This window comes from Ranitomeya imitator, chromosome 2 (genome assembly GCF_032444005.1).
Source record: "Ranitomeya imitator isolate aRanImi1 chromosome 2, aRanImi1.pri, whole genome shotgun sequence".
Lineage (NCBI taxonomy): Eukaryota > Metazoa > Chordata > Amphibia > Anura > Dendrobatidae > Ranitomeya > Ranitomeya imitator.
The window spans coordinates 801,355,385-801,373,960 of NC_091283.1; the positions used below are offsets into that span (position 1 = coordinate 801,355,385).

The window sequence follows — 18,576 nt, forward strand, 5'->3', positions numbered from 1 at the left end:
CCCCTATCTACATAATGGGAAAAAATGAAAGGAAAAGTGTAGGAGGCAAATTGACAGCTGCCAGATGTGAACAAGGGGGACTTAAAGAGTGAGAGCGATAGCGCCAAAGAGTATATACCTTACAGTTGCTAAGGTGGGGCCCCGACATGGGATACTCACCACACACGGGGATATGAACATACACACAAAATGCGCCACACACTACCACGTGCTTGAACACATATTACCCTCAGCACACTTTTCACCACACATACACCAACCTCGCCACATAAAAGTCGAAACACAAAAGTCGCCGCTCAAAACTCGCCACGCGCAGAACTCGCCACATGCAAAAACTAGGCTCTTGCAAAACTCACCACAAGTGCAAAACTCACCTCATGGAAAACTCGCCACACGCAAAACTTGCACACGCGGAAAAATTGCCACATGCACAAAAGTTGCAACACATGCAAAAGTTGCCTCACACAAAACTTGCACATACTCAAAAGGCACCACATATAAAACTCGCCACGCGCAAAACTCGCCATGCGCAAAACTTTCTGCACACAACTTGCTACACTAACCTGTCACATGCAACTCGACACACAAAAAGTTGCTACACGCATGTTGCCACACAAAACTCATCTCACAAAAGTCGCTACATGCATGTCGCCACACGCAGCTCAACACACACAACTTGACAAACGAAACTCGCCCTAAAACACACACAAGTCTGGTATTATCCTTCAAAAATAAAAATCTGATTAATAAGCAGACAAACTACAACAAATGTACCATATAGGAAATACGGCAGCTGTCAGTCACATGACCTGTCTATTATGTGTATGTCTGAGCTAATATATACTGCCAGGGGGAGGGCTTCCTGTTGGCTGGGGATTTATCAGGCTGCCAATTTAGCTTACAAATACTGAGGTAAAAATACTGAGCAAATAACGTGTGAACGCGGTCTAATACAGGAGGAGATGACACAGGTATATACTATATACAGGGGAGATGACACACAGATATATACTATATACAGGAGAGATGACACAGGTATATACTATATAGAGGAGGAGATGACATACAGGTACATATATATACAGGAGGAGATGACACACAGGTATATACTATATACAGGAGCAGATGACCTACAGGTATATACAATATATACAGGAGGAGATGACATACAGGTATATGCTATATATAGAAGATGACATGCAGGAATATACTATATACAGGGGAGATGACACACAGGTATATACTATATATAGAAGGAGATGACATTCAGGTATATACTATATATAGAAGGAGATGACATTCAGGTATATACTATATATAGGGGAGATGACACACAGCAGATATATACTATATACAGGGGAGATGACATACAGGTATATACTATATACAGGAGATGACATACAGATGTATACTATATATAAGGGAGATGACAAACGTATATACTGAGGTGATGAGGTGAAAATGAGAGGTGTGAGGTGAAAATGAAAAGGTGTGAGTGCAAAATGAGAGGAGTGAGGAAAAATAGTGGAGTGATCAGAAAATGACAGATGTGAGGTTGAAATGACAAGTGTTAGGGGGGAATGAGAGGAGTGAGGGAGAAAAAGAGAGGTGTGAGGGAGAAAATGAGAGATGTGAGGGGGAAAATGAAAGATGTGATTGGGAAAATGAGAGGCGTGATGGGAAAATAAGAGAAGTGAGGTGCTATAACTAACCACAGATATTTACTATGCCCAGGCAACGCCGGGCTCTTCAGCTAGTTTTCTTATAAAAACTATTTATTGTTTGAGTTTCCCTTAGTAGTAGAAAATATGAAATGTGGATTACTTGAACATCTATGCAAACAACATATGATATCAGATGATTGTATAAGATTTCATCATTTCGAAAATATACCTGAGCAGACGACTCCAGCATCTTCATTATGTCCACAGTTATGCACTGTAAATGGTTGGTGTAGACAGTCCCATACGTGTTGTTCATTGCCGGTGCATTGCACATCATCCAATACAATTACTCCTTGTCCTTGGCCAAATGCAGCACTGCCATTAAATGCAAGAGCTTGGCCACAATTTAACTGACGGCATACAACTTGTGCAGCATTAATATCCCAATAATCATCACACACAGTTCCCCATGCTCCATTATAGAGGATTTCTACACGACCGTTACATTGACCATTGCCATTTACCAGTCTCATAGACAAGTCTAAACCTGAACCTAAAAAAAAGGAGAATGGTCATTTCTAAAAACAATGTATTATAAATTATCTTAAAGGGAACCTGACAGGTCCCCTATAAAGCATTTGTATTATTGTTACTAAATACCCTGCCTATTCAGCCCTTTGTAGTGTTTAAAACCTAAATACATGTTAAAAAAAATTATTATGTAATAGTGATGAGCGGACTTATCCGGAAAACTTTCAGCAATCTCAAATTTGGCACGAACATAGCTCATTTGGATTTGTGCACGGATTTAAGAGCATTTTCCCTTAAAGTCAGCAGAATTCGGGAACAGTTCAGTAAATGATTGTGTTTCCACTAATGCTTTTGTTAGGACTTTGGCTAGGATAGTGGTGCTGTATGTTGAGCGGGGGGGTCTTTAATGAGGGGATTTAGTGTGGAGAGGTCAGAGGAACGGCGAACTGTTATTCTTTTTTAATTTTTTCTCTTTATGTTAACATAATGTGTGTAGATTCTGGCAGACGATCACACCACAAATACCTTCCACAATGTCCAGACACAAGGGCTTCTGTAATTGGTTGCAAAAATCACATGACCCTCTCCTTATAAAAAAGCGGATATGTTGTTTTGGTGGCATGATTTTGTCAGTGTAACAGTACAGAGAGGCTGCTACAGTGGCTGCTGCAAGTTTTCAGATAGTTAGAAATGCAGTTTAGTGTCAGTTTCTTCAGCTATATTGGATCCTGTGCAAATTCAACCTTCTTTCATCTAAAATGATTGTGCTAATAGTGTGGTGCAGGCAGGGCGCCACATTTCCTAATCACAATTAATTGGATTAATATTTTAGTGCAGGAAAGAGGCTACATTTCCTATTCAAAATCGTTTGCACTAACATTGTGGTGTAGGCAGGAGGCCAGATTTCCTAATGAAAATAGTTTGGGCTAATATTGTAGTGCAGGCAGAAAGCCACATTTCCCAATCATGATCTTTTGGGCTAATATTGTGGTGCCAGCAGGATGTCACATTTCCTAATCAAACTTGTTTGGGCTAAGATTTTGTGGTGCAGAAAGGAGTTCACATTTCTTTATCTAAATTATTTGTGCTAATACTGTCTTGCAGGCTTGTCATCATATTTCAGAATCTAAATCCTTTAAGCTAATAGTGTGGTCCAGACACCAGCCTACAATTTTTAGTCTGAATCCTTTCTGACAACAGTTTATTCCAGACACACTAAATCTTCTGCTCTATTTTTGTGGTGTACGCAGGAGGCCACATTTCCCAATCTAAATAGTTTGTGCGAATATTCTGGTGCAGGCAGAAGACCACATTTCCTAATCTATATCGTTTGTGCTAATAGGAGGCCACATTTTCTAATCTAAATAGTTTGTGCTAATATTCTGGTGCAGGCAGGAGGACACATTTCCTAATCTAATATTAGCCAAATATTGGTTATTGTTAGTCAAACATTACATTAATAATTAATATGTGGAATAAAGCCCTGTAACACAAACCCATCAACATCTTATTATTGTTGTGTCAATGACTTCACAAAGGCATCCTACTACCACATAAAACCTCTTAACATTTTGGACTTAATGGGGAAGGAACCAAAGTTCCTCCAGTCCTTTAAGATTTTCTTATAAAAACTATTTATTGTTTGAGTTTCCCTCAGTAGTAGAAAATATGAAATGTGGATTACTTGAACATCTATGCAAACAACATATGATATCAGATGATTGTATAAGATTTCATCATTTCGAAAATATACCTGAGCAGACGACTCCAGCATCTTCATTATGTCCACAGTTATGCACTGTAAATGGTTGATGTAGACAGTCCCATACGTGTTGTTCATTGCCGATGCATTGCACATCATCCAATACAATTACTCCTTGTCCTTGGCCAAATGCAGCACTGCCATTAAATGCAAGAGCTTGGCCACAATTTAACTGATGGCATACAACTTGTGCAGCATTAATATCCCAATAATCATCACACACAGTTCCCCATGCTCCATTATAGAGGATTTCTACACGACCGTTACATTGACCATTGCCATTTACCAGTCTTATAGACAAGTCTGAACCTGAACCTAAAAAAAAGGAGAATGGTCATTTCTAAAAACAATGTATTATAAATTATCTTAAAGGGAACCTGACAGGTCCCCTATAAAGCATTTGTATTATTGTTACTAAATACCCTGCCTATTCAGCCCTTTGTAGTGTTTAAAACCTAAATACATGTTAAAAAAAATTATTTTTTAATAGTGATGAGCGGACTTATCCGGAAAACTTTCAGCAATCTCAAATTTGGCACGAACATAGCTCATTTGGATTTGTGCACGGATTTAAGAGCATTTTCCCTTAAAGTCAGCAGAATTTGGGAACAGTTCAGTAAATGATTGTGTTTCCACTAATGCTTTTGTTAGGACTTTGGCTAGGATAGTGGTGCTGTATGTTGAGCGGGGGGGTCTTTAATGAGGGGATTTAGTGTGGAGAGGTCAGAGGAACGGCGAACTGTTTTTCTTTTTTAATTTTTTCTCTTTATGTTAACTTAATGTGTGTAGATTCTGGCAGACGATCACACCACAAATACCTTCCACAATGTCCAGACACAAGGGCTTCTGTAATTGGTTGCAAAAATCACATGACCCTCTCTTTATAAAAAAGCGGATATGTTGTTTTGGTGGCATGATTTTGTCCGTGTAACAGTACAGAGAGGCTGCTACAGTGGCTGCTGCAAGTTTTCAGATAGTTAGAAATGCAGTTTAGTGTCAGTTTCTTCAGCTATATTGGATCCTGTGTAAAATCAACCTTCCTTCATCTAAAATGATTGTGCTAATAGTGTGGTGCAGGCAGGGCGCCACAATTCCTAATCACAATTAATTGGATTAATATTTTAGTGCAGGAAAGAGGATACATTTCCTATTCAAAATCGTTTGCACTAACATTGTGGTGTAGGCAGGAGGCCAGATTTCCTAATGAAAATAGTTTGGGCTAATATTGTAGTGCAGGCAGAAAGCCACATTTCCCAATCATGATCTTTTGGGCTAATATTGTGGTGCCAGCAGGATGTCACATTTCCTAATCAAACTTGTTTGGGCTAAGATTTTGTGGTGCAGAAAGGAGTTCACATTTCTTTATCTAAATTATTTGTGCTAATACTGTCTTGCAGGCTTGTCATCACATTTCAGAATCTAAATCCTTTAAGCTAATAGTGTGGTCCAGACACCAGCCTACATTTTTTAGTCTGAATCCTTTCTGACAACAGTTTATTCCAGACACACTAAATCTTCTGCTCTATTTTTGTGGTGTACGCAGGAGGCCACATTTCCCAATCTAAATAGTTTGTGCGAATATTCTGGTGCAGGCAGAAGACCACATTTCCTAATCTATATCGTTTGTGCTAATAGGAGGCCACATTTTCTAATCTAAATAGTTTGTGCTAATATTCTGGTGCAGGCAGGAGGACACATTTCCTAATCTAATATTAGCCAAATATTGGTTATTGTTAGTCAAACATTACATTAATAATTAATATGTGGAATAAAGCCCTGTAACACAAACCCATCAACATCTTATTATTGTTGTGTCAATGACTTCACAAAGGCATCCTACTACCACATAAAACCTCTTAACATTTTGGACTTAATGGGGAAGGAACCAAAGTACCTCCAGTCCTTTAAGATTTTCTTATAAAACTATTTATTGTTTGAGTTTCCCTCAGTAGTAGAAAATATGAAATGTGGATTACTTGAACATCTATGCAAACAACATATGATATCAGATGATTGTATAAGATTTCATCATTTCGAAAATATACCTGAGCAGACGACTCCAGCATCTTCATTATGTCCACAGTTATGCACTGTAAATGGTTGGTGTAGACAGTCCCATACGTGTTGTTCATTGCCGGTGCATTGCACATCATCCAATACAATTACTCCTTGTCCTTGGCCAAATGCAGCACTGCCATTAAATGCAAGAGCTTGGCCACAATTTAACTGATGGCATACAACTTGTGCAGCATTAATATCCCAATAATCATCACACACAGTTCCCCATGCTCCATTATAGAGGATTTCTACACGACCGTTACATTGACCATTGCCATTTACCAGTCTTATAGACAAGTCTGAACCTGAACCTAAAAAAAAGGAGAATGGTCATTTCTAAAAACAATGTATTATAAATTATCTTAAAGGGAACCTGACAGGTCCCCTATAAAGCATTTGTATTATTGTTACTAAATACCCTGCCTTTTCAGGCCTTTGTAGTGTTTAAAACCTAAATACATGTTAAAAAAATTCTTTATAAATAGTGATGAGCGGACTTATCCGGAAAACTTTCAGCAATCTCAAATTTGGCACGAACATAGCTCACTTGGATTTGTGCACGGATTTAAGAGCATTTTCCCTTAAAGTCAGCAGAATTCGGGAACAGTTCAGTAAATGATTGTGTTTCCACTAATGCTTTTGTTAGGACTTTGGCTAGGATAGTGGTGCTGTATGTTGAGCGGGGTCGGGAGGTCTTTAATGAGGGGATTTAGTGTTGAAAGGTCAGAGGAACGGCGGACTGTTTTTCTTTTTTAATTTTTTCTCTTTATGTTAACTTAATGTGTGTCGATTCTGGCAGACGATCACACCACAAATACCTTCCACAATGTCCAGACACAAGGGCTTCTGTAATTGGTTGCAAAAATCACATGACCCTCTCCTGATAAAAAAGCGGATATGTTGTTTTGGTGGCATGATTTTGTCAGTGTAAAAGTACAGAGAGGCTGCTACAGTGGCTGCTGCAAGTTTTCAGATAGTTAGAAATGCAGTTTAGTGTCAGTTTCTTCAGCTATATTGGATCCTGTGTAAAATCAACCTTCCTTCATCTAAAATGATTCTGCTAATAGTGTGGTGCAGGCAGGGTGCCATATTTCCTAATCACAATTAATTGGATTAATATTTTGGTGCAGGAAGGAGGCTACATTTCCTATTCAAAATCGTTTGCACTAACATTGTGGTGTAGGCAGGAGGCCAGATTTCCTAATGAAAATAGTTTGGGCTAATATTGTGGTGCAGGCAGAAAGCCACATTTCCCAATCATGATCTTTTGGGCTAATATTGTGGTGCCAGCAGGATGTCACATTTCCTAATCAAACTTGTTTGGGCTAAGATTTTGTAGTGCAGAAAGGAGGTCACATTTCTTTATCTAAATTATTTGTGCTAATACTGTTTGCAGGCTTGTCATCACATTTCAGAATCTAAATCCTTTTAGCTAATAGTGTGGTCCAGACACCAGCCTACAATTTTTAATCTGAATACTTTCTGACAACAGTTTATTCCAGACACACTAAATCTTCTGCTCTATTATTGTGGTGTACGCAGGAGGCCACATTTCCTAATCTAAATAGTTTGTGCAAATATTCTGGTGCAGGCAGAAGACCACATTTCCTAATCTATATCGTTTGTGCTAATAGGAGGCCACATTTTCTAATCTAAATAGTTTGTGCTAATATTCTGGTGCAGGCAGGAGGACACATTTCCTAATCTAATATTAGCCAAATATTGGTTATTGTTAGTCAAACATTACATTAATAATTAATATGTGGAATAAAGCCCTGTAACACAAACCCATCAACATCTTATTATTGTTGTGTCAATGACTTCACAAAGGCATCCTACTACCACATAAAACCTCTTAACATTTTGGACTTAATGGGGAAGGAACCAAAGTACCTCCAGTCCTTCAAGATTTTCTTATAAAAACTATTTATTGTTTGAGTTTCCCTCAGTAGTAGAAAATACGAAATGTGGATTACTTGAACATCTATGTAAACAACATATGATATCAGATGATTGTATAAGATTTCATCATTTCGAAAATATACCTGAGCAGACGACTCCAGCATCTTCATTATGTCCACAGTTATGCACTGTAAATGGTTGGTGTAGACAGTCCCATACGTGTTGTTCATTGCCGGTGCATTGCACATCATCCAATACAATTACTCCTTGTCCTTGGCCAAATGCAGCACTGCCATTAAATGCAAGAGCTTGGCCACAATTTAACTGACGGCATACAACTTGTGCAGCATTAATATCCCAATAATCATCACACACACTTCCCCATGCTCCATTATAGAGGATTTCTACACGACCGTTACATTGACCATTGCCATTTACCAGTCTTATTGACAAGTCTGAACCTGAACCTAAAAAAAAGGAGAATGGTCATTTCTAAAAACAATATATTATAAATTATCTTAAAGGGAACCTGACAGGTCCCCTATAAAGCATTTGTATTATTGTTACTAAATACCCTGCCTATTCAGCCCTTTGTAGTGTTTAAAACCTAAATACATGTTAAAAAAATTCTTTATAAATAGTGATGAGCGGACTTATCTGGAAAACTTTCAGCAATCTCAAATTTGGCACGAACATAGCTCATTTGGATTTGTGCACGGATTTAAGAATATTTTCCCTTAAAGTCAGCAGAATTTGGGAACAGTTCAGTAAATGATTGTGTTTCCACTAATGCTTTTGTTAGGACTTTGGCTAGGATAGTGGTGCTGTATGTTGAGCGGGGGGGTCTTTAATGAGGGGATTTAGTGTGGAGTGGTCAGAGGAACGGCGAACTGTTATTCTTTTTTAATTTTTTCTCTTTATGTTAACTTAATGTGTGTAGATTCTGGCAGACTATCACACCACAAATACCTTCCACAATGTCCAGACACAAGGGCTTCTGTAATTGGTTGCAAAAATCACATGACCCTCTCCTTATAAAAAAGCGGGTATGTTGTTTTGGTGGCATGATTTTGTCAGTGTAACAGTACAGAGAGGCTGCTACAGTGGCTGCTGCAAGTTTTCAGATAGTTAGAAATGCAGTTTAGTGTCAGTTTCTTCAGCTATATTGGATCCTGTGTAAAATCAACCTTCCTTCATCTAAAATGATTGTGCTAATAGTGTGGTGCAGGCAGGGCGCCACAATTCCTAATCACAATTAATTGGATTAATATTTTAGTGCAGGAAAGAGGCTAAATTTCCTATTCAAAATCGTTTGCACTAACATTGTGGTGTAGGCAGGAGGCCATATTTCCTAATGAAAATAGTTTGGGCTAATATTGTAGTGCAGGCAGAAAGCCACATTTCCCAATCATGATCTTTTGGGCTAATATTGTGGTGCCAGCAGGATGTCACATTTCCTAATCAAACTTGTTTGGGCTAAGATTTTGTGGTGCAGAAAGGAGTTCACATTTCTTTATCTAAATTATTTGTGCTAATACTGTCTTGCAGGCTTGTCATCACATTTCAGAATCTAAATCCTTTAAGCTAATAGTGTGGTCCAGACACCAGCCTACATTTTTTAGTCTGAATCCTTTCTGACAACAGTTTATTCCAGACACACTAAATCTTCTGCTCTATTTTTGTGGTGTACGCAGGAGGCCACATTTCCCAATCTAAATAGTTTGTGCAAATATTCTGGTGCAGGCAGAAGACCACATTTCCTAATCTATATCGTTTGTGCTAATAGGAGGCCACATTTTCTAATCTAAATAGTTTGTGCTAATATTCTGGTGCAGGCAGGAGGACACATTTCCTAATCTAATATTAGCCAAATATTGGTTATTGTTAGTCAAACATTACATTAATAATTAATATGTGGAATAAAGCCCTGTAACACAAACCCATCAACATCTTATTATTGTTGTGTCAATGACTTCACAAAGGCATCCTACTACCACATAAAACCTCTTAACATTTTGGACTTAATGGGGAAGGAACCAAAGTACCTCCAGTCCTTTAAGATTTTCTTATAAAAACTATTTATTGTTTGAGTTTCCCTTAGTAGTAGAAAATATGAAATGTGGATTACTTGAACATCTAGGCAAACAACATATGATATCAGATGATTGTATAAGATTTCATCATTTCGAAAATATACCTGAGCAGACAACTCCAGCATCTTCATTATGTCCACAGTTATGCACTGTAAATGGTTGGTGTAGACAGTCCCATACGTGTTGTTCATTGCCGGTGCATTGCACATCATCCAATACAATTACTCCTTGTCCTTGGCCAAATGCAGCACTGCCATTAAATGCAAGAGCTTGGCCACAATTTAACTGACGGCATACAACTTGTGCAGCATTAATATCCCAATAATCATCACACACAGTTCCCCATGCTCCATTATAGAGGATTTCTACACGACCGTTACATTGAACATTGCCATTTACCAGTCTTATTGACAAGTCTGAACCTGAACCTAAAAAAAAGGAGAATGGTCATTTCTAAAAACAATATATTATAAATTATCTTAAAGGGAACCTGACAGGTCCCCTATAAAGCATTTGTATTATTGTTACTAAATACCCTGCCTATTCAGCCCTTTGTAGTGTTTAAAACCTAAATACATGTTAAAAAAATTCTTTATAAATAGTGATGAGCGGACTTATCTGGAAAACTTTCAGCAATCTCAAATTTGGCACGAACATAGCTCATTTGGATTTGTGCACGGATTTAAGAGCATTTTCCCTTAAAGTCAGCAGAATTCAGGAACAGTTCAGTAAATGATTGTGTTTCCACTAATGCTTTTGTTAGGACTTTGGCTAGGATAGTGGTGCTGTATGTTGAGCGGGGGGGTCTTTAATGAGGGGATTTAGTGTGGAGAGGTCAGAGGAACGGCGGACTGTTTTTCTTTTTTAATTTTTTTCTCTTTATGTTAACTTAATGTGTGTCGATTCTGGCAGACGATCACACCACAAATACCTTCCACAATGTCCAGACACAAGGGCTTCTGTAATTGGTTGCAAAAATCACATGACCCTCTCCTTATAAAAAAGCGGATATGTTGTTTTGGTGGCATGATTTTGTCAGTGTAACAGTACAGAGAGGCTGCTACAGTGGCTGCTGCAAGTTTTCAGATAGTTAGAAATGCAGTTTAGTGTCAGTTACTTCAGCTATATTGGATCCTGTGTAAAATCAACCTCCCTTCATCTAAAATGATTGTGCTAATAGTGTGGTGCAGGCAGGGCGCCACATTTCCTAATCACAATTAATTGGATTAATATTTTGGTGCAGGAAGGAGGCTACATTTCCTATTCAAAATTGTTTGCATTAACATTGTGGTGTAGGCAGGAGGCCATATTTCCTAATGAAAATAGTTTGGGCTAATATTGTGGTGCAGGCAGAAAGCCACATTTCCCAATCATGATCTTTTGGGCTAATATTGTGGTGCCAGCAGGATGTCACATTTCCTAATCAAACTTGTTTGGGCTAAGATTTTGTGGTGCAGAAAGGAGGTCACATTTCTTTATCTAAATTATTTGTGCTAATACTGTCTTGCAGGCTTGTTGTTAGGTCTCGAGTTCCCACTTCTGCACAGGGGGAATTTCGAGCCGTCTCCGCTGCGGTCTCCCATTCCTATCCAGCCGCAGTGGAGTCTGCTCAGCAGGGACGCCGGTCCCAGCGTCTTGCTTGGTCTCACTCTGTACAGAAAGTTACTGCTGCTTCTTCAGCACCTGCCATTAAAGTCAGTGCTGGTCAGCGGCGAGCGGACTTCTCTGGGACTAAGTCCTTGTTTGCGCACACTGAGCATGCCCAGGGCAAGATCTCCCGTTGGAGATCGAGGGTCATGTGCTCAGGCTCTGCAGCGCATTCCATTGGTCCTCTTGGCAGGTCTTGGAAGGGCAAAGTTTCTGTGGCCACTTCCTGTCCTGCAACTATATAAACTGCGCATGACCGCACGGCCATGCGCTAGTGTACAATTATTATGTGTGTGTGTAGATGGATGTATGTCGATGAATGAAAGCTCCTAAGTATCCCTCCCTAGAGTTGTTGTCTGCTCACGGATGATGGTAGCTCTCTAGCGCCCGACTATCCATCTGTATGTTACACACATCACAGCGTCCTGTAGCTGTGCCTGCCAGTACGGCGCCGTGCCCTTGCCTTGTGCTTTCCATACCCAAGTCTGGGTGGTTAGTGGCGTCCGTCAGTGCGGTATCGCACGCACTCTTGTGCTCATATATTTCTAATAAGGTTCTCTACACACCCAGTTGTGGTGTTGTGCCAGCAAGGGTCTAATCGGACTTCAATCCCTTTTGGGGTTAAGTTCGCTGACTACTTGCTCGCACTCTAAGTGCGGTACTGCGGTCCTGTGAATTAACAGGATCGCTTTCTTCACGCTGGGTGAGGTTTAACCCACGTGTGTATACTTTAAAGTACCGCCATATAGTCTGTCATTCACTAGCAGCGGGTTTCGCCTGCACGGTGGACCCCGGACTGCGAACGCATCCATATCATCTCTCCTGGTGCGTTCCGCCAGTCCTAACATTACACTAGCGCCAGGGTCTGGCTAGTGATGACGGACAAACAGCAATCCTTGCGGTATATACAGCAGCTGGAGGGTAGGTTGGCAGCTCTCGAGAGCGCAACCTCAGCTGTGGATGTTACCGCAGTTGCTGTACAGGCTGCCAGCGTGGCTGCAGCAACTTTGTTCATTGCCACCCCTGTTCCGACATTTTCTCGCCTCCCGCTGCCAGAAAAATTTTCTGGTGATAGCAAATTTTGTAGGGGATTTGTGCGTCAGTGCTCTATTCATCTCGAGCTTCTGGCTGCACGTTTCCCCACAGAGCGGGCTAAGGTGGGATTTATTGTGTCTCTATTGTCAGACAGGGCGTTGGAATGGGCTACGCCGCTGTGGGAACGTAACGATCATGTGGTGCAGAGTGCTCCCCTGTTTTTGAGCACTTAGAAACAGGTCTTTTTAGGACCTCAAGTCACCCATGATACTGCGCTTCAACTGCTGGCATTAACTCAGGGTGAGTCCTTGGTCAGTCATTTTGCCGTCCAATTCCGCACTTTAGCATCTGAGCTGGAATGGTCGGATAAAGCTCTTATCCCCATATTTTGGAGGGGCTTGGCTGACCACGTAAAGGACGCTCTGGCCACTAGGGAGATTCCTGCCACACTGTAGGAGCTAATAACAGTCTCCACTCGAATTGACCTCCGTTTTAACGAGCGGAGGTTAGAGCGAGCCCAGTGTAGGCAGAGGTTTCGGCTGGCTCCTACTTTCGCCAAACCTCTGGAATCTCCGGTCCTGGTTCCTGAGTCACATGAGGCCATGGGAGTGTCACTAGCCGGATCTAAGTCCCGGACCACTTGTGCACTCAGGGTCTGTCATGTTTGCCAGCAGTCTGGACATTTAGCCACCAGATGTCCTCAGCGGACGAGGAAACGTCAGCGTCTAGTGGTCGTAGGTGGTGGTACACTAGACACGGCGACGTTTGCCTCTAAATTGTCCTTTAAGGGGACAATTACTATAGGCTCATTCTCCCACTCGGTAGAGCTCTGCGTGGATTCTGGGGCGGAGGGAAATTTTATGTCTTCTGCCTTCGCCCAACGCCACGCAATACCTTTGGTTATGCTAGCTCAACCTGTAACGGTACTAGTGGTGAATGGGTCGACTCTGCCCTCACAGATAACACACCAGACCATCCCTTTTACTCTGTCCATGTCGCCATCTCATCAGGATATTATTTCTCTGCTCGTCATTCCAGAGGGAATTGATGAGGTCCTGTTGGGAATACCTTGGCTACGGTACCACTCTCCTCATATCGAGTGGTCCTCAGGCAGAATTCTGGGATGGGGTGAATCTTGTGGGGGTTGGTGTCAGAGGGAGTGCGTTCAGGTTGCTACAACAGAGGTACCCGCAGATCTATCCTCTCTCCCCAAGCAGTATTGGTCTTATGCAGACGTGTTCTCCAAAAAGGCGGCGGAGACCCTTTCGCCCCATCGCCCCTATGACTGTCCTATTGACCTCTTGCCTGGTGCTGAGCCTCCCCGGGGTCGAGTCTATCCGCTATCTCTCCCGGAGACGGAGGCAATGTCACAGTACATCCAGGAAAATCTGGCAAGAGGGTTCATCAGGAAGTCAGTGGCACCTGATGGGGCAGGGTTCTTCTTCGTGCAGAAGAAGAGTGGGGAATTGCGTCCATGCATAGACTACAGGGGTCTTAACGCCATCACCGTTAAGAATAAGTACCCTTTGCCTTTGATATCTGAGCTATTCGATAGGCTTCTGGGAGCAAGGGTATTTACTAAATTAGATCTGCGGGGTGCTTACAACCTGATTCGCATCCGTGAGGGGGACGAATGGAAGACGGCTTTTAACACCAGGGATGGGCACTATGAATATCTGGTGATGCCCTTCGGGCTCTGTAATGCCCCAGCCATTTTCCAAGACTTTGTGAACGATATCTTCCGGGATATGCTTTCCACCTCGGTCGTAGTCTATCTGGATGATATTCTCATCTACTCTCCAGATATTGACTCCCACCGGAGAGATGTTTGCAAAGTCTTCGACCTCCTACGGGCAAACTCCCTCTATGCCAAGTTGGAGAAGTGTATGTTTGAGCAGGAGTCCTTACCTTTCCTAGGCTACATCATCTCAGCCCAGGGATTGGCTATGGATCCTGCCAAACTACAGGCTGTGATGGACTGGCAGGAACCCCATTCTCTTAAAGCGGTGCAGCGCTTTATGGGGTTCATCAATTATTATCGCCAGTTCATCCCGCACTTCTCAACTTTGGTAGCTCCCTTGGTTGCCCTCACCAAGAAGGGGGCGAATCCCAAATTGTGGTCTGAGGAAGTCTCCAAGGCCTTTATCTCTATAAAGTCACACTTCGCTAGCGCTCCCATTCTTCATCGCCCCGATGTTGATAAGCCATTTATCATGGAGGTGGATGCCTCTTCTGTTGGTGCTGGAGCAGTCCTCTTCCAAAAGGATGCTCAAGGTCGGAAGCATCCTTGCTTCTTTATCTCCAAGACCTTCGCACCAGCAGAGAGGAATTATTCCATCGGGGACAGGGAGTTGCTAGCCATGAAGTTGGCTTTCTCAGAGTGGAGACATCTCTTGGAGGGAGCAGGTTTTCCCTTCCAAGTCTTCACAGACCATAAAAATTTGGTGTATCTGCAGACAGCTCAGCGGTTGAATTCTCGCCAGGCCAGATGGTCCTTGTTCTTCTCCCGGTTTTATTTCACCCTCCATTTCCTTTCTGGGGAGAAGAACATTCGGGCCGATGCTCTCGCTCGCTCCGTTGTGTCATCTGCGGAGGAGGAGGAGGAGCCTCGGCTTATTGTCCCCACCGAGAGTTTGAGAACCGTGGCCCCGGTTTCGCTGGAGTCTGTGCCCCGGGCAAGACTTTTGTTCCATCCAGTTTGCGACCGGAGGTTCTCTCTTGGGCGCACTCGTCCAGGGTGGGTGGACATTTTGGTACCAAAAGGACATCTGAGCTACTGGCGAGGACATACTGGTGGCCGCATATGGCTCGTGATGTCGCGGAGTACGTTCGGGCGTGTGTCTCTTGCGCCAGGAACAAGACTCCTCGGCAATGACCAGCTGGTTTGCTTTATCCTCTGCCCGTGGCGGACAGGCCCTGGGAGATGGTCGGGATGGACTTTGTGGTGGGCTTACCCAAGTCTCGTAACTGCACCATTATCTGGGTGATCACCGACCATTTTTCCAAAATGGTGCATTTGGTGCCTCTTCCACGGCTACCATCTGCACGGGCGTTGGCTGTCTTGTTTATCAAGCATATCTTTCGCTTACACGGTATGCCAGACAAAATTGTTAGTGACCGGGGTCCCCAGTTTGTGTCTCGATTCTGGAGGGAGCTTTGTCGTCTACTCAGTATTGAGTTAAATCTCTCTTCAGCATATCATCCCGAGACGAATGGGTTGGTAGAAAGGGCCAACCAGACCTTGGTCACATATCTGCGACATTTTGTTTCTGCCAGGCAGGATGACTGTAAAGGCACAGATGATTGGCCTCGGGGAGACCAAAACATCCAACACCGCGGAGACACCATCACGTGTTTCTCAACGCAGTGATTCCAGAACACTGCCCCCATCCCTTATGGGAAATATGCAGATGCAAGTAAAGAAGCTGCGGAGACACCATCACGTGTTTCTCGACGCAAGCAGTGAATAGCCAGGCCTTTCCCCAGGAAGGAACAACCACGGGAAGGGCAGCATCCTATGAAGGAAAGCCACCTATGCCAAGCATGGTATCCATCCACAGACAGCTGTTTCGGGGTTTTTGCCCCTCATCAGTGTGGAGTAGGAATCTGGCTATTAGGAGCAGTGCCTAGTAAAAAGGCTATAAAGGCACAGATGATTGGCCTCGGGGAGACCAAAACATCCAACACCGCGAGACACCATCACGTGTTTCTCAACGCAGTGATTCCAGAACACTGCCCCCATCCCTTATGGGAATTACTGGGCATCCTTGCTACCGTGGGCAGAGTTTGCACTTAACAATGCCGTAGCCGACTCCACCGGTCAGACTCCATTCCTCTTAAATTACGGCCAGCATCCGCGTGTTCCTGTGCCCATGCCTGTGTCTTCCGCTGATCCCAGGGTGGCAGACTGGGTTGTGGAGGCACGGGACATTTGGGATCGCACGCAGGATGCCATTCGGGCCTCCAAGGAGAGAATGAGGTCCTCTGCCGATGTTCATCGGCGCCCCGCTCCGACCTTTGCCCCTGGCGACTTGGTGTGGCTCTCCGCCCGTAACATCAGGCTGCGAGTTGAGTCCACTAAGTTTGCTCCTCGCTACTTGGGTCCCTTCAAGGTTCTCGAACAGGTTAATCCTGTGGTCTACTGCCTGGCTCTTCCTCCACGCTTGGGTATCACCGACACCTTTCATGTGTCCCTCTTGAAACCCATATACATGTCCCGGTTTTCCGAGTCATCTGCCGGGACATCGGGTTCGTCTACGGACGATTACGAGGTGAACGCTATTTTGGGGTGCAAGGTGGTACACGGCAAAAAGTTCTATCTGGTGGATTGGAAGCGTTATGGTCCAGAGGACAGGTCTTGGGAGCCTGCTGAAAACATTCGGGCCCCACAGCTCATTGCTGCCTTCGAGCGTAGCGAGGCCCAAGGAGGGGGGCCCTAGGAGGGGGGGTAATGTTAAGTCTCGAGTTCCCACTTCTGCACAGGGGGAATCTCGAGCCGTCTCCGCTGCAGTCTCCCATTCCTATCCAGCCGCAGTGGAGTCTGCTCAGCAGGGACGCCGGTCCCAGCGTCTTGCTCGGTCTCACTCAGTACACAGAGTTACTGCTGCTTCTTCAGCTCCTGCCATTAAAGTCAGTGCTGGTCAGCGGCGAGCGGACTTCTCTGGGACTAAGTCCTTGTTTGCGCACACTGAGCATGCCCAGGGCAAGATCTCCCGTTGGAGATCGAGGGTCATGTGCTCAGGCTCTGCAGCGCATTCCATTGGTCCTCTTGGCAGGTCTTGGAAGGGCAAAGTTTCTGTGGCCACTTCCTGTCCTGCAACTATATAAACTGCGCATGACCGCACGGCCATGCGCTAGTGTACAATTATTATGTGTGTGTGTAGATGGATGTATGTCGATGAATGAAAGCTCCTAAGTATCCCTCCCTAGAGTTGTTGTCTGCTCACGGATGATGGTAGCTCTCTAGCGCCCGACTATCCATCTGTATGTTACACACATCACAGCGTCCTGTAGCTGTGCCTGCCAGTACGGCGCCGTGCGCTTGCCTTGCGCTTTTCATACCCAAGTCTGGGTGGTTAGTGGCGTCCGTCAGTGCGGCATCGCACGCACTCTTGTGCTCATATATTTCTAATAAGGTTCTCTACACACCCAGTTGCGGTGTTGTGCCAGCAAGGGTCTAATCGGACTTCAATCCCTTTTGGGGTTAAGTTCGCTGACTACTTGCTCGCACTCTAAGTGTGGTACTGCGGTCCTGTGACTTAACAGGATCGCTTTCTTCACGCTGGGTGAGGTTTAACCCACGTGTGTATACTTTAAAGTACCGCCATATAGTCTGTCATTGACTAGCAGCGGGTTTCGCCTGCACGGTGGACCCCGGACTGCGAACGCATCCATATCATCTCTCCTGGTGCATTCCGCCAGTCCTAACACTTGTCATCACATTTCAGAATCTAAATCCTTTTAGCTAATAGTGTGGTCCAGACACCAGCCTACATGTTTTAGTCTGAATCCTTTCTGACAACAGTTTATTCCAGACACACTAAATCTTCTGCTCTATTTTTGTGGTGTACGCAGGAGGCCACATTTCCCAATCTAAATAGTTTGTGCGAATATTCTGGTGCAGGCAGAAGACCACATTTCCTAATCTATATCTTTTGTGCTAATAGGAGGCCACATTTTCTAATCTAAATAGTTTGTGCTAATATTCTGGTGCAGGCAGGAGGACACATTTCCTAATCTAATATTAGCCAAATATTGGTTATTGTTAGTCAAACATTACATTAATAATTGATATGTGGAATAAAGCCCTGTAACAGAAACCCATCAACATCTTATTATTGTTGTGTTAATGACTTCACAAAGGCATCCTACTACCACATAAAAT

At 43.3% G+C, this 18,576-nt stretch overlaps 1 protein-coding gene across 1 annotated transcript in view; it reads right to left on the reverse strand.

The window, feature by feature from the left end:
* Window positions 1-2,002: 2,002 nt before the first annotated feature.
* DMBT1 (deleted in malignant brain tumors 1) overlaps window positions 2,003-18,576 on the reverse strand; it is a gene marked incomplete at its 3' end in the record, with an annotated part of 41,884 nt that continues 25,310 nt past the window's right edge. Inside the window, exons 6-11 of the mRNA XM_069755013.1 lie at window positions 10,115-10,426; window positions 8,061-8,378; window positions 6,073-6,320; window positions 3,956-4,249; window positions 2,721-2,748; window positions 2,003-2,217 (exon numbers count right to left, since the gene is read on the reverse strand). Of these exons, the coding sequence (XP_069611114.1) occupies window positions 2,003-2,217; window positions 2,721-2,748; window positions 3,956-4,249; window positions 6,073-6,320; window positions 8,061-8,378; window positions 10,115-10,426 (1,415 nt within the window). The remainder of the gene's footprint in view (window positions 2,218-2,720; window positions 2,749-3,955; window positions 4,250-6,072; window positions 6,321-8,060; window positions 8,379-10,114; window positions 10,427-18,576) is intronic.